This window comes from Bos javanicus, chromosome 8, assembly GCF_032452875.1.
Source record: "Bos javanicus breed banteng chromosome 8, ARS-OSU_banteng_1.0, whole genome shotgun sequence".
Classification (NCBI taxonomy): Eukaryota; Metazoa; Chordata; class Mammalia; order Artiodactyla; family Bovidae; genus Bos; species Bos javanicus.
In genome coordinates, this window is record NC_083875.1 from 17,914,551 (window position 1) to 17,932,229 (window position 17,679).

The following is a 17,679-nucleotide window of genomic DNA, read 5'->3' on the forward strand; positions in this document are numbered from 1 at the left end:
ATCCCCTAAATTCTTACTGTTTTCAGAAAAAAAATAATGAAAACAAATCAGCAAAGCATTTAAAAAACAAAGATCTTGTCTGTAAATCTGAAACTGCTCAGTTGGTTTTGATTACTTTTTCTGTTAATTTATTTTCCTCCAAACAAAATGACTAAGTTTTTCTTTTTCTTTGCTTTTGACTAAGAGTATTACTAACTCTGTTTGCCACAAAGATTATGGTGAAAGTCTATTGAGATAACATACATATCTAAATATATGACAGTGGTGTTACCGTTCTGGGGGGCTTTTGTTTTGCTTTGTTTTATTTTTTGTCATTATTTTTCATAACATCTTTATAAAAATCATAGGTCTTAATTCCTTTTTTTTTTCAACAATAAAGAAGTGCATACACACTTTTAGGCAACTTGTCATTTTTAAACTCTTGTAGAGATCTAAAAGACCTCTTACTTTTTGCATTCCCTAAATAAGATTTGTTTTAATACTCTGTTAAACAGCTTTTAATGCCAAAGAATAATGAAACAGATCCAAGTTTCCAGTTACAAATGGTAAAAATTTTGAAATTTTAACTTGTTTATTCTTTGAGATAAAGATTTTTGACAAAATAATGTCAGATGACTCAAAGTAACATTAATGATGACAAGGATGCTGATATTGAAGTTGCATGTGAAGAGTTTGAAAGACATTGTTTCATGAAATGTGAATATGGTGGGAAAGGCAACATTTCCATTAAACGTGTTTAAATAATTTGATGTCAAATGTACAGATGGAGCTCAGTCAGTGAATTAAATATAAATACACATTTAGCTTTTGACTGGGCTTCTCAGGTGGTGCCAGTGGTAAAGAACTCTCCTGCCAATGCAGGAGATGCAGGAGACATGGGTTCAATTCCTGGGTTGGGAACATCTCTGGAGGAGGGCATGGCAATCCACTCCAGGTTTCTTGCCTGGAGAATCCCATGGACAGAGGAGTCTGGCAGGCTACTATCTGTAGTGTCGCAAAGAGTCAGACACAACTGAAGCAGCTTAGCATGCATGCACACAGCCTTTTGACTATATCATTGGCGTCATAGAAGTTGATGTAAGTTGGCTAAAAGTTATAAATTTTCTCAGTGAGAAAGTAGGGGATTGACTTGTATGTGCTATCTAATACTGCTCTGAAAAGCATTTAAAATGATAACAAATACAGTATACCTAAAAACTTACTCAAAAAGCTTCGAAGATCTTAGAGGATAACAAATTATCACAGTAACCTTTCTTTTTGTATACTGTACTTAGCTTAAAAATACTCACAGGCCTTATTTTATGGTCTTTGATAATTGCTGTGAAAAATCTTATCTCCCCATGGTGTGTGGTAGCATATTCTTATTGAAAACGTTGGCATTTATGTATATTATATGTGGCTAATTACAGTTAGAGAATACTGATGGTTTGGATTTGGTTCTAGCTAAACTAAAGGAACTTAATGGAACTGCATCTGAAGAGAAGAAGTTAACTGAAGATGACTTGGTACTTCTTGAAAAGATACTGTCTCTAATATGTAATAATTCTTCAGAAAAACCCACAGCCCAGCAACTTCAGATTTTATGGAAAGCTGTTAACTGGCCTGAAGGTACAAAAATTACTTCTAAAACTGTAACCAGGAAACAGAGAGTGTATCTTTTTATTCCTATCCATACTACTGGTGTTTTTAGATTACATAAAAGTTAAGGTGGTAGTTGAAATTTGCATTGAGAAAAACTTCACAGGATTCACTGTACCACTTTAGTCCATAATCTTCTCTGGTCACATACCTTATGAGAATGGGAAGGTAGTGTGATGATCCCCATACATGGACCATTTTATACACTCTTCCAGAGCATTTGTGAATCCCCTGCGAGTCATCCATGAAACTCTTTGTGACCTGTTAACCATAGGCTACAAACATTTGCTCCAAGTATTTTTCCTCTTATTTAATTTACTTAATTCTTTTTTATTCCAGAAGTACCCTCTTTCCTATTGTTTTTTCATGATTGATTTATTGGAGGAAAAAAATCATTTTTCTTGCAGAATTCCCCATGTTTTGAATTTGACTGATCACTTAATGTGTCCGTCTGTCTCTTGTTTTTCATGTTAGACATAATTAGATTCTGGTTCAGTAGTTTTTATCAGGTGAATGTCCTTTGTAAATGACGTTGCATACTACCTTTATATCACAGGGCCCATAATTTCTGCTGTCCTCACTTTCAGTGATAATAAGATTATTTGGAGCATTCGTTCTTGTTCAGTTGCTCAGTTGTGTCCTACTCTGCAACCCCATCGACTGCAGCAGGCTAGGTTTCCCTGTCCTTCACCAGGTCTCCCAGAGTTTGCTCAAACTCAGGTCCATTGAGTCAGTGGTGCCATTCGGCCATCTCATCCTCTGTCTTCCCCTTCTCCTGCCTTCAATATTTCCCAGCATCAGGGTCTTCTCCAGTGAGTCAGCTCTTCACATCAGGTGGCCAAAGTTTTGGAGCTTCAGCTTCAGCATCAGCAACTTCCAGTGGTGGCTCAGCTGATAAAAGAATCCGCCTGCAATGTGGGAGACCTGGGTTCAATCCATGGGTTGGGAAGATCCCCTGGAGAAGGGAGTGAAGAGAATACTGCAGTACTCTGGCCTGGGGAATTCCATGGGCTGCATAGTCCATGAGGTCGCAAAGAGTCAGACACAACTGAGTGACTTTCACTTTCCTTTAGGATTGACTGATTTGATCTCCTTACAGTCCAAAGGACTCTCAAAAGTCTTCTCCAACACCGTAGTTTTAAAGCATCAATTCTTCAACGCTCAGTATGCTCTCAACAGTATGAAAAGAGCTTTCATTCACTTGGTGTCTATCTAGTCCCTTAACTGTATATCTCTCCACCAACATATATAAACATCCTATTAGCATTTGTCAACTAGAATTCTTTTAAAAAGAACTTTCCCTCCTCAATTCTTTGGTCTTGTTTTAGGATTTTTTTAAAAGCAAGTTCCCAATCCTATTTTTTTCCACAAGCATTTATTGAATATTCATTGTATGTCAAGCTATCTTAATAACCCAGGAGAGTTACTATATTTTAAAACAGATGTGATCTTACAGCAATAATTACAGCCTCTATAAATATGAAAAATCAGTTAACACAATATTTAGAAATTACACATTTGTAAAGCAGGCAAATGATTTTTAACATGTTTAATTTTTTAAAAATAAATTTCTCTTTTTCACAGATATTGTCTTTCCTGCCCTTGACATTCTTCGGCTGTCAATTAAACATCCCAGTGTGAATGAGAACTTCTGCAACGAAAAAGAAGGGACTCGGTTCAGCAGCCATCTCGTCAGTCTTCTGAACCCCAGAGGAAAGCCAGCAAACCAGCTGCTTGCTCTGAGGACTTTTTGCAATTGTTTTGTTGGCCAGGCAGGACAAAAGCTCATGATGTCCCAGAGGGAATCACTGTTGTCCCATGCAATAGAACTGAAATCAGGGAGCAATAAGAACATTCACATTGCTCTGGCTACGTTGACCCTGAACTATTCTGTGTGTTTTCATAAAGACCATAACATTGAAGGGAAAGCTCAGTGCTTGTCAGTAATTAGCACAGTCTTAGAAGTTGTACAAGACCTCGAAGCCACTTTTAGACTTCTTGTGGCTCTTGGGACACTTATCAGTGATGATTCCAATGCTGTACAATTAGCCAAGTCTTTAGGTGTTGATTCTCAAATAAAAAAGTATGCCTCAGTATCAGAGCCAGCTAAAGTAAGTGAATGCTGTAGACTTATCCTAAATTTACTGTAACAGTGGGTTAGGGGACTGAGATTTTAAATTGATGAGTGTTTTTTTCTTTCACATTTCACATGACTGATAACAGATGATGAAACAAATGCTGTGGATTAAGTAAAATTTCAGATCCTGTAAAGTGGGGTAGTGGGGAGAGGGGAAATAAAATTTTTGCACTGATGAACTGTGAAATTTTCCTGTGTAATGCGGGCAGGTTTTTAAGAGCTTTAGAGATAAATTAAGAATGAGCTATGACCACCAACAACACAACTACAGTGGCAGAATTCCTTTACATTAGCCACCTAGAAGAAAAGGGCTTTTATTTATGTAATCTGCTTTTGCTATTATACTTGTATACACCAGATTGTTATTTGTTGGTGGTTGTCTTTTATTTAATTTCCACTCTACTCATTTTCATTGCTTGATTCAACAGCACTGAATGATTTCAAAGTCTTGTTTTAGGACAAATGCTTTAGAATTAAAATTAAGTTTGTTACAAATTATTCCATATATTGAGATGTAAAATAATTTCTTCATTTAAGTCCTTTGTAAATAGAAAGTTTGTTTAATGGCTTATTTTTAGATGATTGAGAGCAAGTTACTAATTTGTTAGGTATTTGAAAGCAAATTTGTTAGGTATCAATTCAGTCATATGAAGCCCCAAATTGACTACAAGTTCATGATCCAGTTTCTTTTCCCCTTCACTATTTGGGATAACTTCATTATTCCAGTTTCAAAAATAATCTGATTGTTTATTTTTGGTTATTTCTATATATCAGAGGGAGTTTGGAATGTGTTGAATATTATCAGACAGTTGTGCAAGCAAGAGTACATCAAACTGTTATTTGCAAGTCCAGAGACTGTCATTGGAAATTAGTATTTTTGAGCCCCTAAACATGGTCCTAGTACTGTGTTGGGACCAGTACTTCGATATTTAATCCCCAAATCTCCTTAAGTGTAGGATGATGTTATCTCTGTTTTCAGAAGTAAAGATGGTAGGATGAATCATGATTGGAAAAAGGGAAAAGTACATACCGTTCTATACTTCCTAGAGAATGAGTGGGGGAGAGGAGCATATCACAAGTTTGTCTGTGAACATCCTTGCAACTAACAGCAAGCAGGAACCAATCCGTTAATTACTAATTTATTGTTTAAGAGGACTTCAATTTCTTGAGAGAAGTTTGACTATTCCTAATCTAAAATAATGAGCTTTATTGTCAACATTTATGGTATATAGAACCATGAATTTCCTGGCTTAATGCCACATTGTAGTCTAAGAAGAACAATTTTTCCTCAAATAAGGAAGGAAACCATTTTGATTATCTAGATTAATTCAAGGAAAAACTTCTGGAATATCAGAATGGGTAAAATGTAAATTGAAGGGACATATATTTTGCTAAGTATTAAATTGCCATTTTCTGGTGTGTACCCAGAGTTTAAATATTGTTTGCTGGTTCCGTTAGTAACCCATGCTTTGCTTTTTGCTTAATTGGGATTTAAGGGGTTAAGTCCAGGTTAAATGACATTAAGAGTATACATTAAGAGTATAACCTGGGTCAGCCTGGTTCGTTTACAATACAGTGCTTTGTTTTTAACATATCTTGTTTAACATGCAATTTTAAGTACAGTTTATCTGCAATATTTTGAAATACTAGGCACCTTTGTATAATTGTAGGATGTAGAGTTTTGGTTAAGAATAGATTACTAAATTACTTTTTCCCATGATTCCCTTATTTTTTTCTAAACAGAAAAATACACATTCACACATCAAATAATAATTGCCTATAATTCCACTACCTGGAGAAAAACCATTCTTATTTAACATCTTGTGCCATATCAGTTGGTATGTAAACATGTTTTATTTTTTTAAAAAGGATTGTATGATACACATTGTTCAATAACCTGATTTTTTAACTTGACATTTAGTACACATATTTCCATCTTAATAAATATTATTTTATATCCATGTGCCCATTTCCTATTATCTAACATTGTTTCCAATTTCCAACTATTAAGCAATGCTATGACAATACAAAGTTCCTGCAAATTCCTTAGGATACATTGTATACTTGGATACAGTGGTGGGTGGGTCAAGACAGTGCACATTTTTTAAACTTTGATAAATGTTGTCAAATCACTTCCAGTGATAAAAGTCTTGTGGTTAATGTCCTTCATATTGCATTAGAAGTAGTTGCCTGCAAAAGATCTAAGTTATCTTTGCCTCTAATTTATAACTATTACAGTGCCTCTAGCATTAGATTTTTTAAAATTTCATTTATTTATTTATTTTTTTTAATTTTTTTTTTAAGTGATAATGCGACTTGTCCTTTATTTCAATGGAAATTTGAATGATCTTTATGAATCCTTTGAAAGTAAAGTTGATACTTTTATAAGCAGAAGCACGTGAAAAAAAGTTACAGTATGCATTAGAACAATTAAACAAATTTCATACATACCAGGTTGTTTGTTCTTCCATTCTGGGAAATCTCTCTCATTCAAAAAGTTTTTATTCCCTGAAAATCTTGTATCTAAAGTATTTCTTAAAGGGTAAAAACAGTGCAGGGCATATTTAAATTGATCAATAAGAATATTACACAATTGTATTATAGTTCCATTCCCAATAGAACAGTTAAAACACAAATCAACCTTTTCTTTACAGAATGCAGGTTCCAAACATAATTTCTTAAACCATGGCCTGCCACTGAATCTGGCTATAAAACCTTATCTTGCACTAAAAGGATCTGTAGCTTTTCCAGCTGAGAATGAAGTTCAAAATACTGAATCAACACAAGAAAAAAGAGAAATTGGGGATGAAGAAAACTCAGCTAAATTTCCTATAGGAAGGAGAGATTTTGACAGTAGTTTTTTTTAAATTGAATTCTTATACCTTAATATCATAAAATAGAACTTTGAATTTAACGGAATTTGGGTCCAATCATAACAAAATCAAACAAGACCATGGTTCAACTTGTACTTGATACTAAGTGACTCTTGCCATTTATTTATTTAGCTGCACTAGATCTTAGTTGTAGCATGCAGGATATTCTCACATTACCTTTTTTAAAAGAACATGTTAGGAAATTCCCTAACATTTGGTCCAGTGGTTAGGACTCCATGCTTCCACTGCAGGGGGACTGGGTTTGATCTAGGGGAACTAAGATTCCACATGCCGCATGGTGCAGCCAAAAAAATAAATAGGTATGTTATTATGACTTCACGACTAGCTGAATTTATAAACAATACAAAAAAATTTTTTATGTATCTTGTAATCTTAAATGATTGAAGAGGCATAGCTAAAAACATTCTTCACAAAGATAATTCTGAAGAAAAGACTGGGTTGTAGCTTCCTTAACAGTTATCACTGTCTTATGGTTATCTTGTGAAAAAATGATAAACTGTATAGAGGATTGTGACATAATCATTCTTCTTAGAGGTTTTAAGATAGAAATTATCCACCTGCACCTGAGAGTAGGAAATACGTTCAGTCATTTTTAAAATAATTTATAATTCTAATTTCTAATGCATTCTTCTATAGAAAACTATACACAGTATCTGTCTGGACGGCTACAACAAAAATACCATAGATGTGGTGACTTGTCACAGTTCTAGAGACTCAGTGGTCCAAGATAAAGGTGCTGGCATACTTGGAGTTTGGCAAGACATCTTCCTGGCTCTTGGATGTTGTCTTCTTCCTGTGTCCTTGCATGGCTGAAGGAGGAGGGAGCTCTCTGAGACTCCTAATTCATGCATCCTCCACTTTCCAGATCAAATGACCTCCCAAAAGTGCCACCTCCAAATACCATCACATAGGGGATTGTTTCACATATCTTGAGGGGGCGCATTCAGTCTATAACACATAGTGTAGTTGTCATTGTAGATACAGTTTTGAACACTTTCACATTTTTTCCACGTGTTTCAATTTTTTAATGAAAAGTTGAAGTACAGTGAACACTCGGACTTGCCAACTGATTTCTGCAGTTAACGTTTTCCATATTTGCTTTTTCTCTTGATAATACTTTCTTTTGAAATTATTTTAAAAAATAAGTTACAAAGAACACTTATCAACTGAATACTTCATTAGGCATCTTCTAAGAATAAAAACATTGCAAAGAATATTCTTATTAATACTACATGTTTAAAATTAATAATCTCATAATATCTAATATCTGGTGCATATTCAAATTTCCTCATTGTCCTAAGGATGTTTTTTAAATTTTTGTTCTAAAGGCTCTAATCTATTAATAAATAATCAAGGTTTATGTATTGTATTTAGTTATTTGGTTATATAGCTCTTTGGTCTCAGTCTACAACAGCATATCTCTTTATTTTTTTTAAAGATTTATTTATTGTCTGTGGTGGGTCTTTGTTGCTGACACAGGCGAGCCGGGCCTACTTTCCAGTTGCAGTGTGAGGCCTTCTTGCAGAGCACAGGCTCCTAGATGTGTGGGCTTCAGTAGTCGCAGCTCACGGGCTCATTAATTGCGGCTCATGGGCTTAGTTGCCTCACAGCATGTGGGATCTTCCAGGACCGGGGATCTAGCCAGTGTCCCTTGTTTTGCAAGGCAAATTGTTAACCACTGGACCACCCGGGAAGCCCTCCTTTTTTTTTTTTCTTCCTCTTCTTTTTTATATAATTAACTTTAAAGTGTGTTGGCCAGTCCAGAATGTGACGTACACCTGTTTTATATTAGTAAAAAATGTTATTTAAAAAGGATATATTTATTTGACTGCACTGAGTCTTAGTTGTGGCTTGTGAGATCCTACCCGGGCCCCCTGCACTGGGAACTCAGAAGCTTAGCCACTGGACCACGAGGGAAATCGCAATTTGTTTAAAAAAAAAATCTTATAACCCTCTATTCCTTATTAACAAATTACTCCAGTACTGAGTGGCTTAAAATAACACACATTTGTTATCTCAAATTTTCTGTGAGTGAAGAATCCTGCCACAACTTAGCTAGTTCCTCTGCTGCTTTATTTCACATGAGACTTCAGTCAAGGAGCCCACCACGGCTGGGGTTTCATCTGAAGGCTGGACTGAGGAAAGATGTATGTTTTAAGCTCACTTGCACAGTGTTCAGTTCTTTTTAATTAAGGACTTCAATTCCTAGCTGGCTGTTGGCCAGAGGCTGCCATCAACTTTTTGCGTTGTGGACCTCCCTGACATGGCCAGTTCATGTTTGTTCTTTGCAGTGCTGCTCAACTGGTTGTTGAGAGATTGCTAGCAGGACCAACGAGAATCTTTATAATTTAAGAGACAGACATGACATCCCCTCAACAACAAGATACTCTATTAGTTGGAATTAAGTTACTCAAAGAAGAGTGGATTACACAAAGCTATGAATACCAGGGAAAGCAATCTCTGGGTGGCCCTCTTCGAATTTGCTTGCTACACCTGTTTCCTGTAGATGGAAAGCTAAATCCAAAGGCTTGGTTAGACTGAAATTACACTATTGTGGCAAGAATATTGAGAGGTAATGAGTACCTGCTTTTTGTTTGTGTGTGTGTGTGTGTTTTTTGTTTTTTTTTTTTTACTTGATAGCATCATGACTGTTTCCTTAATGATGTTTGCTTCCCTTAACTAAGGCAGGTTCAGAGAATAAAAATGGTACCATTACCATTCTAGTTACCATCTCAACAAAAATGGGGGAATATTCTTTTTTTTTTAAGTTTTCCTGTTCTTAAATATTTTATTTTTCCCTTTGGAAAAACAAAATGGTTATCAGATTTTATTTGTTTAATGTTTAAGTTTAGGATGCTTGCTTTCCAGGGATACTAAGAAAGGCATGATCTTGACTTTGAGGGCAATAAGTAAACCACTCTGGTGCGTGTCACCGAGGAAACTAGCCTTCAGAATAAAGCAGGTAATGGAAGTTTTAGAGGAGAAAGTTTACAGCATCCTTCTGTAAAGTTGGCAGGCTGATATTGGTCCTAGGCCTAAGATGAAGTCCTGGGACTTAAAACTTGCCCTTGGGTTTCCTGGACACATTACAATCAGTAATAATCAGATGGCAATGATATTTTCATTAGATATGCTCTGATAGAGATAATATATCATTCTACATTTAAGGCATGTGATATAGCAATGTTTACTCATTGGTTTGCAACTGAATTTAAAACCAACCAGTTAAGCAGTGTTGCAGAGAACAGACAAATTTAAGTAAACTGAACAGCATTCATCAAGCAATTACCTTATGCTAGTTCCTAAGATCTTTATTCCCATGGGGAAAGTACTGCTAGTAATCTTACTTTTACAGGTGAAGATATTGAAAAAGATCAAGTAAACCTTTATTTGACAAGTCAGTAGTAACAAAACATATTTAATAAATTGACAAAACTGGATATCAATATGGAGAAAAATCTCAATTTGGAGTAGCCACTTTGCCTGATCATAACAGCTACTGTGATGGTTGGTAACATGTAACATTGATATGTTATGTGGTATGTAACACTGATACATAGATACAGGTTGATACTGAAAAAGGTGGCCTGAAGCCCTCAAGCCACATTTCTTTCATTCTTGTGTCTTCAAAGGGACTAATAAATTCAAGAAATATTTGCTCACATCTACATCATTTAAATTTTCAGTAGTAAAAGCAACCAAGATGCAGTGTAATATAGCAAGAGTGCTGGCTTTGGAGTTAAAAATCCATATAGTTCAATGACTTTTCCACCACTTACTAATAAGTTAGGGCAAGTTGCTTAAACTAAGTCCCAGTTTACACATCTCTACATTGAGATTTCATAGAATAGAATAATAAGGTATTTGTGTAAAAGCCTAGTAAAATATCTGCTATATATAATGTGTTTACCCAGCATTCCTTTCAAAGATAACCAAGCAAGCCTACTATCTTCCTAACAATGAAAGTGACTGCTATATACAAAGAATATTCAAAAGGTAAAGAAAAATATTAGGTTTTATTGCTATAGGGAGAGAATGTGCCCACGTAGGTGGTGGTGGGGGGTGGGGGGTGTTGTCCTGATGATATTTTCATAAAAGCAGTTAGTTGGAACTCTAAACACAAGTATCCTTACACTTCTTTATAATACTACAGAACCTCACCATGAAATACAGAGGTATATCTGTTAGAATATAAAAATAAGTGGCAGTGCAGTGGTTGAGACTCTGTGCTTCCCCTGCAGGGGACATGGGTTTAGTGGTTGGAGAGCTAAGATTCTGCATTCCACACAGCATGGCCAAAAAAAATTTTTTTAACCCCCACAACTATCCATTCTACAGCTGTGGCACTGAATAGTGACTCATTTGCTATCAAATCAGCTTTGAAGTCTCTTCTAATAACTATCAGAAAAATATTGTGATTGACCCAACATTTCGTTCGGCTTTTTCTGCAACATCTTATGGAAAAACACAAACTAACTTTTTTGTCAACCTCACACAAGGAAAGGGGATGTCTAGAAAGAAGGTGAGATGGTTGGATGCCATCACTGACTCAATGGACTTGAGTCTGAGCAAACTCCAGGAGATAGTGAAGGACAGGGAAGCCTGGCATGCTGCAGTCCATGAGGTCATAAAGAGTCAGACACAACTGAGTGACTGAACAAGAAGAAAGTATGCATACAGGTTAACTATACCCACAGTAATACTGCACAGAAAACAATTACAAAAATTACCAGCATTAATTTAGCCAGGAGTTTGGGGTTTGGCTGATCCTGGGTAGGCTCATTCATGACTCTGCCCTAGTCTGGACTTGACAACTTAGCTGGAACAGCTGAGCTCTGTTTGTCTCATCTTTCTCCTGGGACCAATGGGCTAGTCTGAGTATATAACTTTCAGGTGATGGTGGAAGTACATGCATGGACCATCCTAATGGCCCAAGCTTTTGTTGAGATTCTGGTGCCCATCTGCTTAACATCCCCTTAGCTTAAGTAAGTCATATAGCTGATTCCACTCTGCAGGAATTATGTCTCTAGTTGTGGAAGAAGGACACTATCAAATTACATGGAAAAAGCATAACTACAGAGAGGTGAAGACCTGGCGCCATGAATGCAATTTACTACAGTGGTGATACAGAAAGAAGCTCTGTGTGGATCCACCACTTCTCAATACAGAGTTTAACAAGCATGGAGTCTCTAGCATGTGTCAGATACTGTATTATATGTTGAGACTACAAAGATATGTAATACTTGGCTTTTGTTTATGAGAACTAACAATATTTTGAAGAAGATACTGAGCAAGAGCCTGCAGTAGTGAGTTTTGGTTGCTCGTAGGGAAAACAGTAGATTACAAAGGAAGAAGCTGCTAATCTTAGCAGGATTCAGAATGGAAACACGGATTCTTTAATGTCTGAGCTACCTGGCAGATGAAAGACAGGCTTCCCAGGTGGTGCTAGTGGTAAAGAACCCGCCTGCCAATTCAGGAGATGCAAGAGAAGCGGGTTTGATCCCTGGATCGGGATGATTCCCTGGAGGAGGAAATGCAAACCTGCTCTCCAGTATTCTTGCGTGGAAAATTTCATGGACAAAGGAGCTCGGTGGGCTACAGTCCATGGGGCCACAGGGAGTCAGACATGACTGAGCAACCAAGCACACATAAGATAGAGAAAATTTCTCACCTAGTGAATCTATAAAATTTCAGAGAAGTACTGATTGCCCCCGGCACTAACACATCCTATCCCTAGACAACCACTGTGATTCATGCTTACTGAGTTGCTGAAGAGTAGTTACAAAAAGGCATATAAATCCCACTCTGTCCACCCTACCATGTATTTGTCTTCGGGCAGAAAAACAGTCCTGAGTTTGCTCACAGAGCTTTAGGTTCACAACAATATTTAGTGCTGGGCCTCTTAACTTCTTTAATATTGGGTTGAACCATATGAAAATGCCAACATACAATCAGTTTTGACCTACAACATAGGCAATTCCATCGTGAGGCAGGAGATAGATGGGCTCCAGGCTAGATATTCACAACTAGCTTCTTGTTTACATTTCCTGAGGAAGGGGGCAGGTGAGGTTAGATATTTACAATGAGCCTCCTGCTTGCACTTTGAAGTAGAAACAACAACAGAAACAGGGTAAATAGCCAGATTTTGCCTCTTGAAGACATTTTGAGATAACAGTCAAGGCAGGAACAGAGAAGGGCTAAATCCTGTTTGAGTAAAAGATCAAGAGATCATACATTTCCCACCTTTGGGGCAGGGAGACTTCACACATGCACAGAAAATCTCCCTGGGGGTCAAAAAGGAGGGGACAACACCCAAGAACAGGTGATAGCAAGGCCACCACCATAGCCGATTAACAATGTTGTGAGAGTTTCAGGTGAACAGCAAAGGGACTCAGCCATACATACACATGTATCCATGTGGGCATGTGTGCTCAGTCGCTTCAGTTGTGTCTGACTCTTTGTGACTTCATAGACTGTAGCCTGGCAGGCTCCTCAGTTCATGGGATTCTCCAGGTAAGAACACTGGAATGGATTGCCATGCCCTCCTCCAGGGGATCTTCCTGACCCAGGGATCAAACCCACATCTCCTATATTTCCTGCATTGCAGGCAGATTCTTTAACTGGTGAGCCTCTGGAGAAGCCCATATATATAACCATTTTCCCCCAACTCCCAGGACGTCACACAACACTGAGCAGAGTTTTATGGGTTATAGGTCTTTGTCAGTTATCTGTTTTAAATACAGCAGTGTGCAATGTCTATCCAAACTCCCTAACTATCCTTTCCCCCTATCCTTCCTTCTGGCAACCATAAGTTTGTTCTCTGTGAGTCTGTTTCTGTTTTGTAAGTAAGTTCATTTGTATCATTTCTTTTTAGATTCCACATATAAGGGATGCCCTATGATATTTCTCCTTCTCTGAGTTACTTCACTCAGTAGGACAATTTCTAGGTCCATTTTGTTGCAAATGGCATTATTTCATTCTTTTTAATGGTTGAGTAATATTCCATTGTATATGTGTACCACATCTTCTTTATCCATTCCTCTGTTGATGGATATTTAGGTTGCTTCCATGTCTTGGTTATTCTAAACAGTGCTGCAGGGAACACTGGGGTGCATGTATTCTTTCGGATCATGCCCAGGAGTGGGATTGTAGGGTTATATGGTAGCTCTATTTTTAGTGTTGTAAGTAACCTCCATCCTGTTCTCCATAGAAGCTGTAACAGTTTACATTCCCACCATTAGTGTAGGAGGGGTCCCTTCTCTTCACATCCTCTCCACCATTTATTGTTTGTGGATTTTCTGATGATGGTCATTCTGGCTGATGTGAGGTGATAGCTCATGGAGTAATATTTTATTTATTTATTTTTGGTTATGCTGGGTTTTCATTGCTTTGCTTGGACTTTCTCTAGTTGCCATCAGAGAGGGGTACTCTTTACTTAGGCACAGTATTCTCACTGTGGTGACTTCTCTAGTTGGCGGAGCACAGGCTCCAGAGCATGCAGGCTCACTACCTGTGGCAAGCAGGCTCTAGGATGCTCAGGCTTCAGTAGTTGTATCTTAGTTGCTCCGTGGCATGTATCCGGAACAGGGATCAAATCTGTTTCCCCTGCAGTGTCAGGCAGATTTTTATCCATTGTGCCACCACGGAAGCCCTTGATCTCTGATTTTAAAACCAGGTTTGTGTTTAGATCCAAAATCCTACAGGGCAGCCTTCAAAGTTAACAGTCATAAAACTATGATCCATAATCTATTTTCAAAAACTCACTTGTCCCTTTCTTGTCCCTCATGCACTCTATGCAAGAAATATACAATCTCCAGAGGCGCTACCCAGATTCGCTCTTCACTGCTGCCCTCACACACTTCTCTTTTTCTTTTACACTTCTTGCCTCAAATTCCTTTTAAAAATGGCCTGAGATTCTCTTACTGGTCACCTTCACTCCTAAACTGTTCTCGCTTCCCTCCCTTTCAAAAAGCCAAGAACTAGTATGAAACAGCAGTTTATGAGGAAAGAAGGGAGAGAGAAAAGGTAGAAGCACTGATACGCCAACAGTATTTTATTCCTGCTCCCCTTTGCTCAACATAAAGAACTAATTTACATTTAAAAGGTCGATATACTTATTTTCGTAGATAAATGGTTAAACAACATCAGACTATCAATGATGAGGAAACAGCGTTCTAATCAGTGGAACAGTATTCAACATTGTAAGCTGAGAATCCAAGTTAAAACGAATCTTATATGTTAGAACTTACTTTTAAAAAGATTTCAGGTGACATTTAAATTGCCTCAGCCCTTCTTTTTCAAACAAACTCGATTACATAAAAGAAGAAAAATAACGTGCCGATAACTTTTGAACAATTTTTTTGGGGGGGTACAAAATGATGTAATTTTTTTCTTAAGTTATTTACGGTGGTATTTTTCTGACATGTGCCAGACGGTCAATAACCAAGACGCCAGTATTTGACTATTAAATAGAGAAAGGATAAATAAAAGCGCCAAGTGCCTTCAGAAGTGAAAAGGAATCATGCCTAGAAAGTAGTGTTAGGGTAAAAATAAAGCAGCAAGAAACTGCTCTTGTACAACTTCTAAAACACATTTAAAAAAATTGTCCATGTGATGATGATAATGAGTTTCTCCTAAATTTGCTTCACTGTTGTTGAGTCAAACAAAAATTGAAAGACAAATGAAATCGGAAGATCAAACAATATACCTTCAGCTTACTGTGTACTGTATACGGACAAAGATTGAAAAACAGTATCAACAAGGCAAAAAGCTATTGTAACGCTCCATCTATGGTTCTTTGTATATGGAAACATACAACAAAAATCCTCCCACACTGCTCACCCGCCCACAAACTCTACAGCCAACCTCTGCAGTAGGCGGAGGCAGCTTGATTGGCCCCCACCCTACCTCCAGAAACGACTTTTGACGTTTGCGGCGCGACCGGAAGTGACGTCAAGCTGCGACGCCAGCTCCTGCAGCTCGCCGCTGCGGGAGGCTTTTGGTCTATCAGAAAACGGCGTCTTTCACCGGATGGTTGCTGGAGTGGGATCATGACGGGGAAGAAGTCTTCCAGGGAGAAGCGGCGCAAACGAAGCGGTCAGGAGGCGGCGGCGGCCCTCGCGGCGCCGGACTTGGTCCCCGCCGTAGGCGGCAGTGGCAGTGGAAGCACCAGTGGCTGCGGGAGCGCAAGCGGTTGCGGGAGCGTCACCTGCTGCGGGAACACTAGCGTGAGTGGAAGTGTCACCGGCGGTGGGAGCGGCGGCAGTTGCTGGGGTGGCAGCAGCGTGGAGCGCGGTGAGCGTCGGAAGCGGAGAAGCACTGACTCATCTTCTAGCGTCTCCGGCTCCCTGCAGCAGGTGCGTGCGCGTCTTTCTCGTCGCTTCTCGAAGCGGCCGCGGTTTCAGAAAGCGGGCGAAGAGCAGAATATGACTGCGGGATGCGGAGCCTGCTGTCGCTCCTGTTAGGGCTGCGGTCCTAGGGATCCAGTGTCTGAAGTTCACGTTCCTAAGTTCCCTTGAACCCCACACTCCCACGACTTGAACTTAAAATTTCTGGGTTTGCTGATCGTCTGATGATTGCCTTTAGCTCCTTCCACACCTTAGTCTCCCTGAAAAGTATGGGTCAGGAACCAGCCTTCAGTGCCCTTGCAAGCCCCGCTTTACTTCTCTTCATCTACTTTATACAAGATGAGAAAATTGAGGATCAAAGAGATTAAGGAAGTTTACCGGTAGTTACCAGTTTGTTAATAACACCTACATTGGAATCCAATATCTGATTATAAAAGCCCTCTTTACTGTGGTATGTGTACACAACGGAATATTACTCAGCTATTAAAAGGAATGCATTTGAATCAGTTCTAATGAAGTGGATGAAACTGGAGCCTATTATACAGAGCGAAGTAAGTCAGAAAGAGAAACACCAATACAGTATATTAACACGTATTTATGGAATTTAGAAAGATGGTAACGATGACCCTATATGCGAGACAGCAAAAGAGACACAGATGTAAAGAACAGACTGTTGGACTCTGTGGGAGAAGGCGAGGGTGGGATGATTTGAGAGAATAGCATTGAAACGTGTATATTATCATATATGAAATAGATCGCCAGTCCAGGTTCCATGCATGATGCAGGGTGTTCAGGGCTGGTGCACTGGGATGACCCTGAGGGATGGGATGGGGAGGGAGGTGGGAGGGAGGATCAGGATGGGGACACATGTACACCCATGGCTGATTCATGTGAATGTATGGCAAAAACCACAATGTTGTGAAGTAATTAGCTTCCAATTAAAATAAGTTAAAAAAAAAACAAATAAAACCCCTGTTTATGCACCTTCAAACTGACAAAATCTGCTGTTAAAAAAAAAGTTTGCTCACGTTATAAAACAGATGCAGGAAAAAAATAAAAACACACATAAAAATCAGTTGCAGGACTGTATGCTTTAAATATATACAACACAAATGATGGGAAATGGAAGGCTTTCTTTATGCTTCCTCATTAATTGTTTGATACTCAGCCCCTTCATTAACTCGTCAGCCTTGATATTTCTTATTTTTTGTTATTTTTCATTATCTAAGGCTTTTTTCTTTTTTTTTTTCAATCTTTTAGTGTAGTGTTGAACGCAGGCATTCATAGCAGGCATTCTTTTCCCATTCCTTTTTGTAGTAGAAACAGTTTTAATTTTATACCAGTAAATCTATTTGTCATAGGTTCTGAAAGATATCTGATCAAGTTAAGGAAATTTTTAATTTCTGGTTTTTCTGAGATTTTGTGGAGTTTTATCATATACCTTTGGGGCATTCTGTTGAGGGGTCATACAGTTTTCTTTCTTTAATCTGATGTAATTTTATTGATAAATTGTCCTTGATTTTTGAGATAAATCCTATTTGATTTGTTGATTTGGTTGTTGTACTTGACTATATAATTCAGTATTTTTATTAAATACGTTTGTGTTTATGTTAAGTTAAATCAGATTATGGTTTTTATTTTTGTAGTTACCCTGTTTTGTTTT

At 38.0% G+C, this 17,679-nt stretch overlaps 2 protein-coding genes across 4 annotated transcripts in view; both read left to right on the forward strand.

Annotated features, from left to right (window-relative positions):
• Nucleotides 1–3,954, forward strand: part of PLAA (phospholipase A2 activating protein) — a 40,754-nt gene extending 36,800 nt beyond the window's left edge. Inside the window, exons 13-14 of the mRNA XM_061425111.1 lie at nt 1,444–1,608; nt 3,223–3,954. Of these exons, the coding sequence (XP_061281095.1) occupies nt 1,444–1,608; nt 3,223–3,788 (731 nt within the window). The 3' untranslated portion in view covers nt 3,789–3,954. The remainder of the gene's footprint in view (nt 1–1,443; nt 1,609–3,222) is intronic.
• A 9,271-nt stretch (nt 3,955–13,225) lies between these two features.
• CAAP1 (caspase activity and apoptosis inhibitor 1) overlaps nt 13,226–17,679 on the forward strand; it is a 74,146-nt gene continuing 69,692 nt past the window's right edge. Inside the window, exon 1 of one of the 3 annotated variants that reach the window (XM_061425119.1) lies at nt 13,226–13,292. Coding sequence is in view for 2 of the 3 variants with exons in the window: in XM_061425116.1 (XP_061281100.1) it covers nt 15,720–16,025 (306 nt within the window). In the remaining variant the exon portion in view is untranslated. Of the gene's footprint in view, nt 13,293–15,597; nt 16,026–16,067; nt 16,568–17,679 lie in introns of those variants that run through there. The other 2 variants (XM_061425116.1, XM_061425118.1) reach the window with 2 other exon arrangements.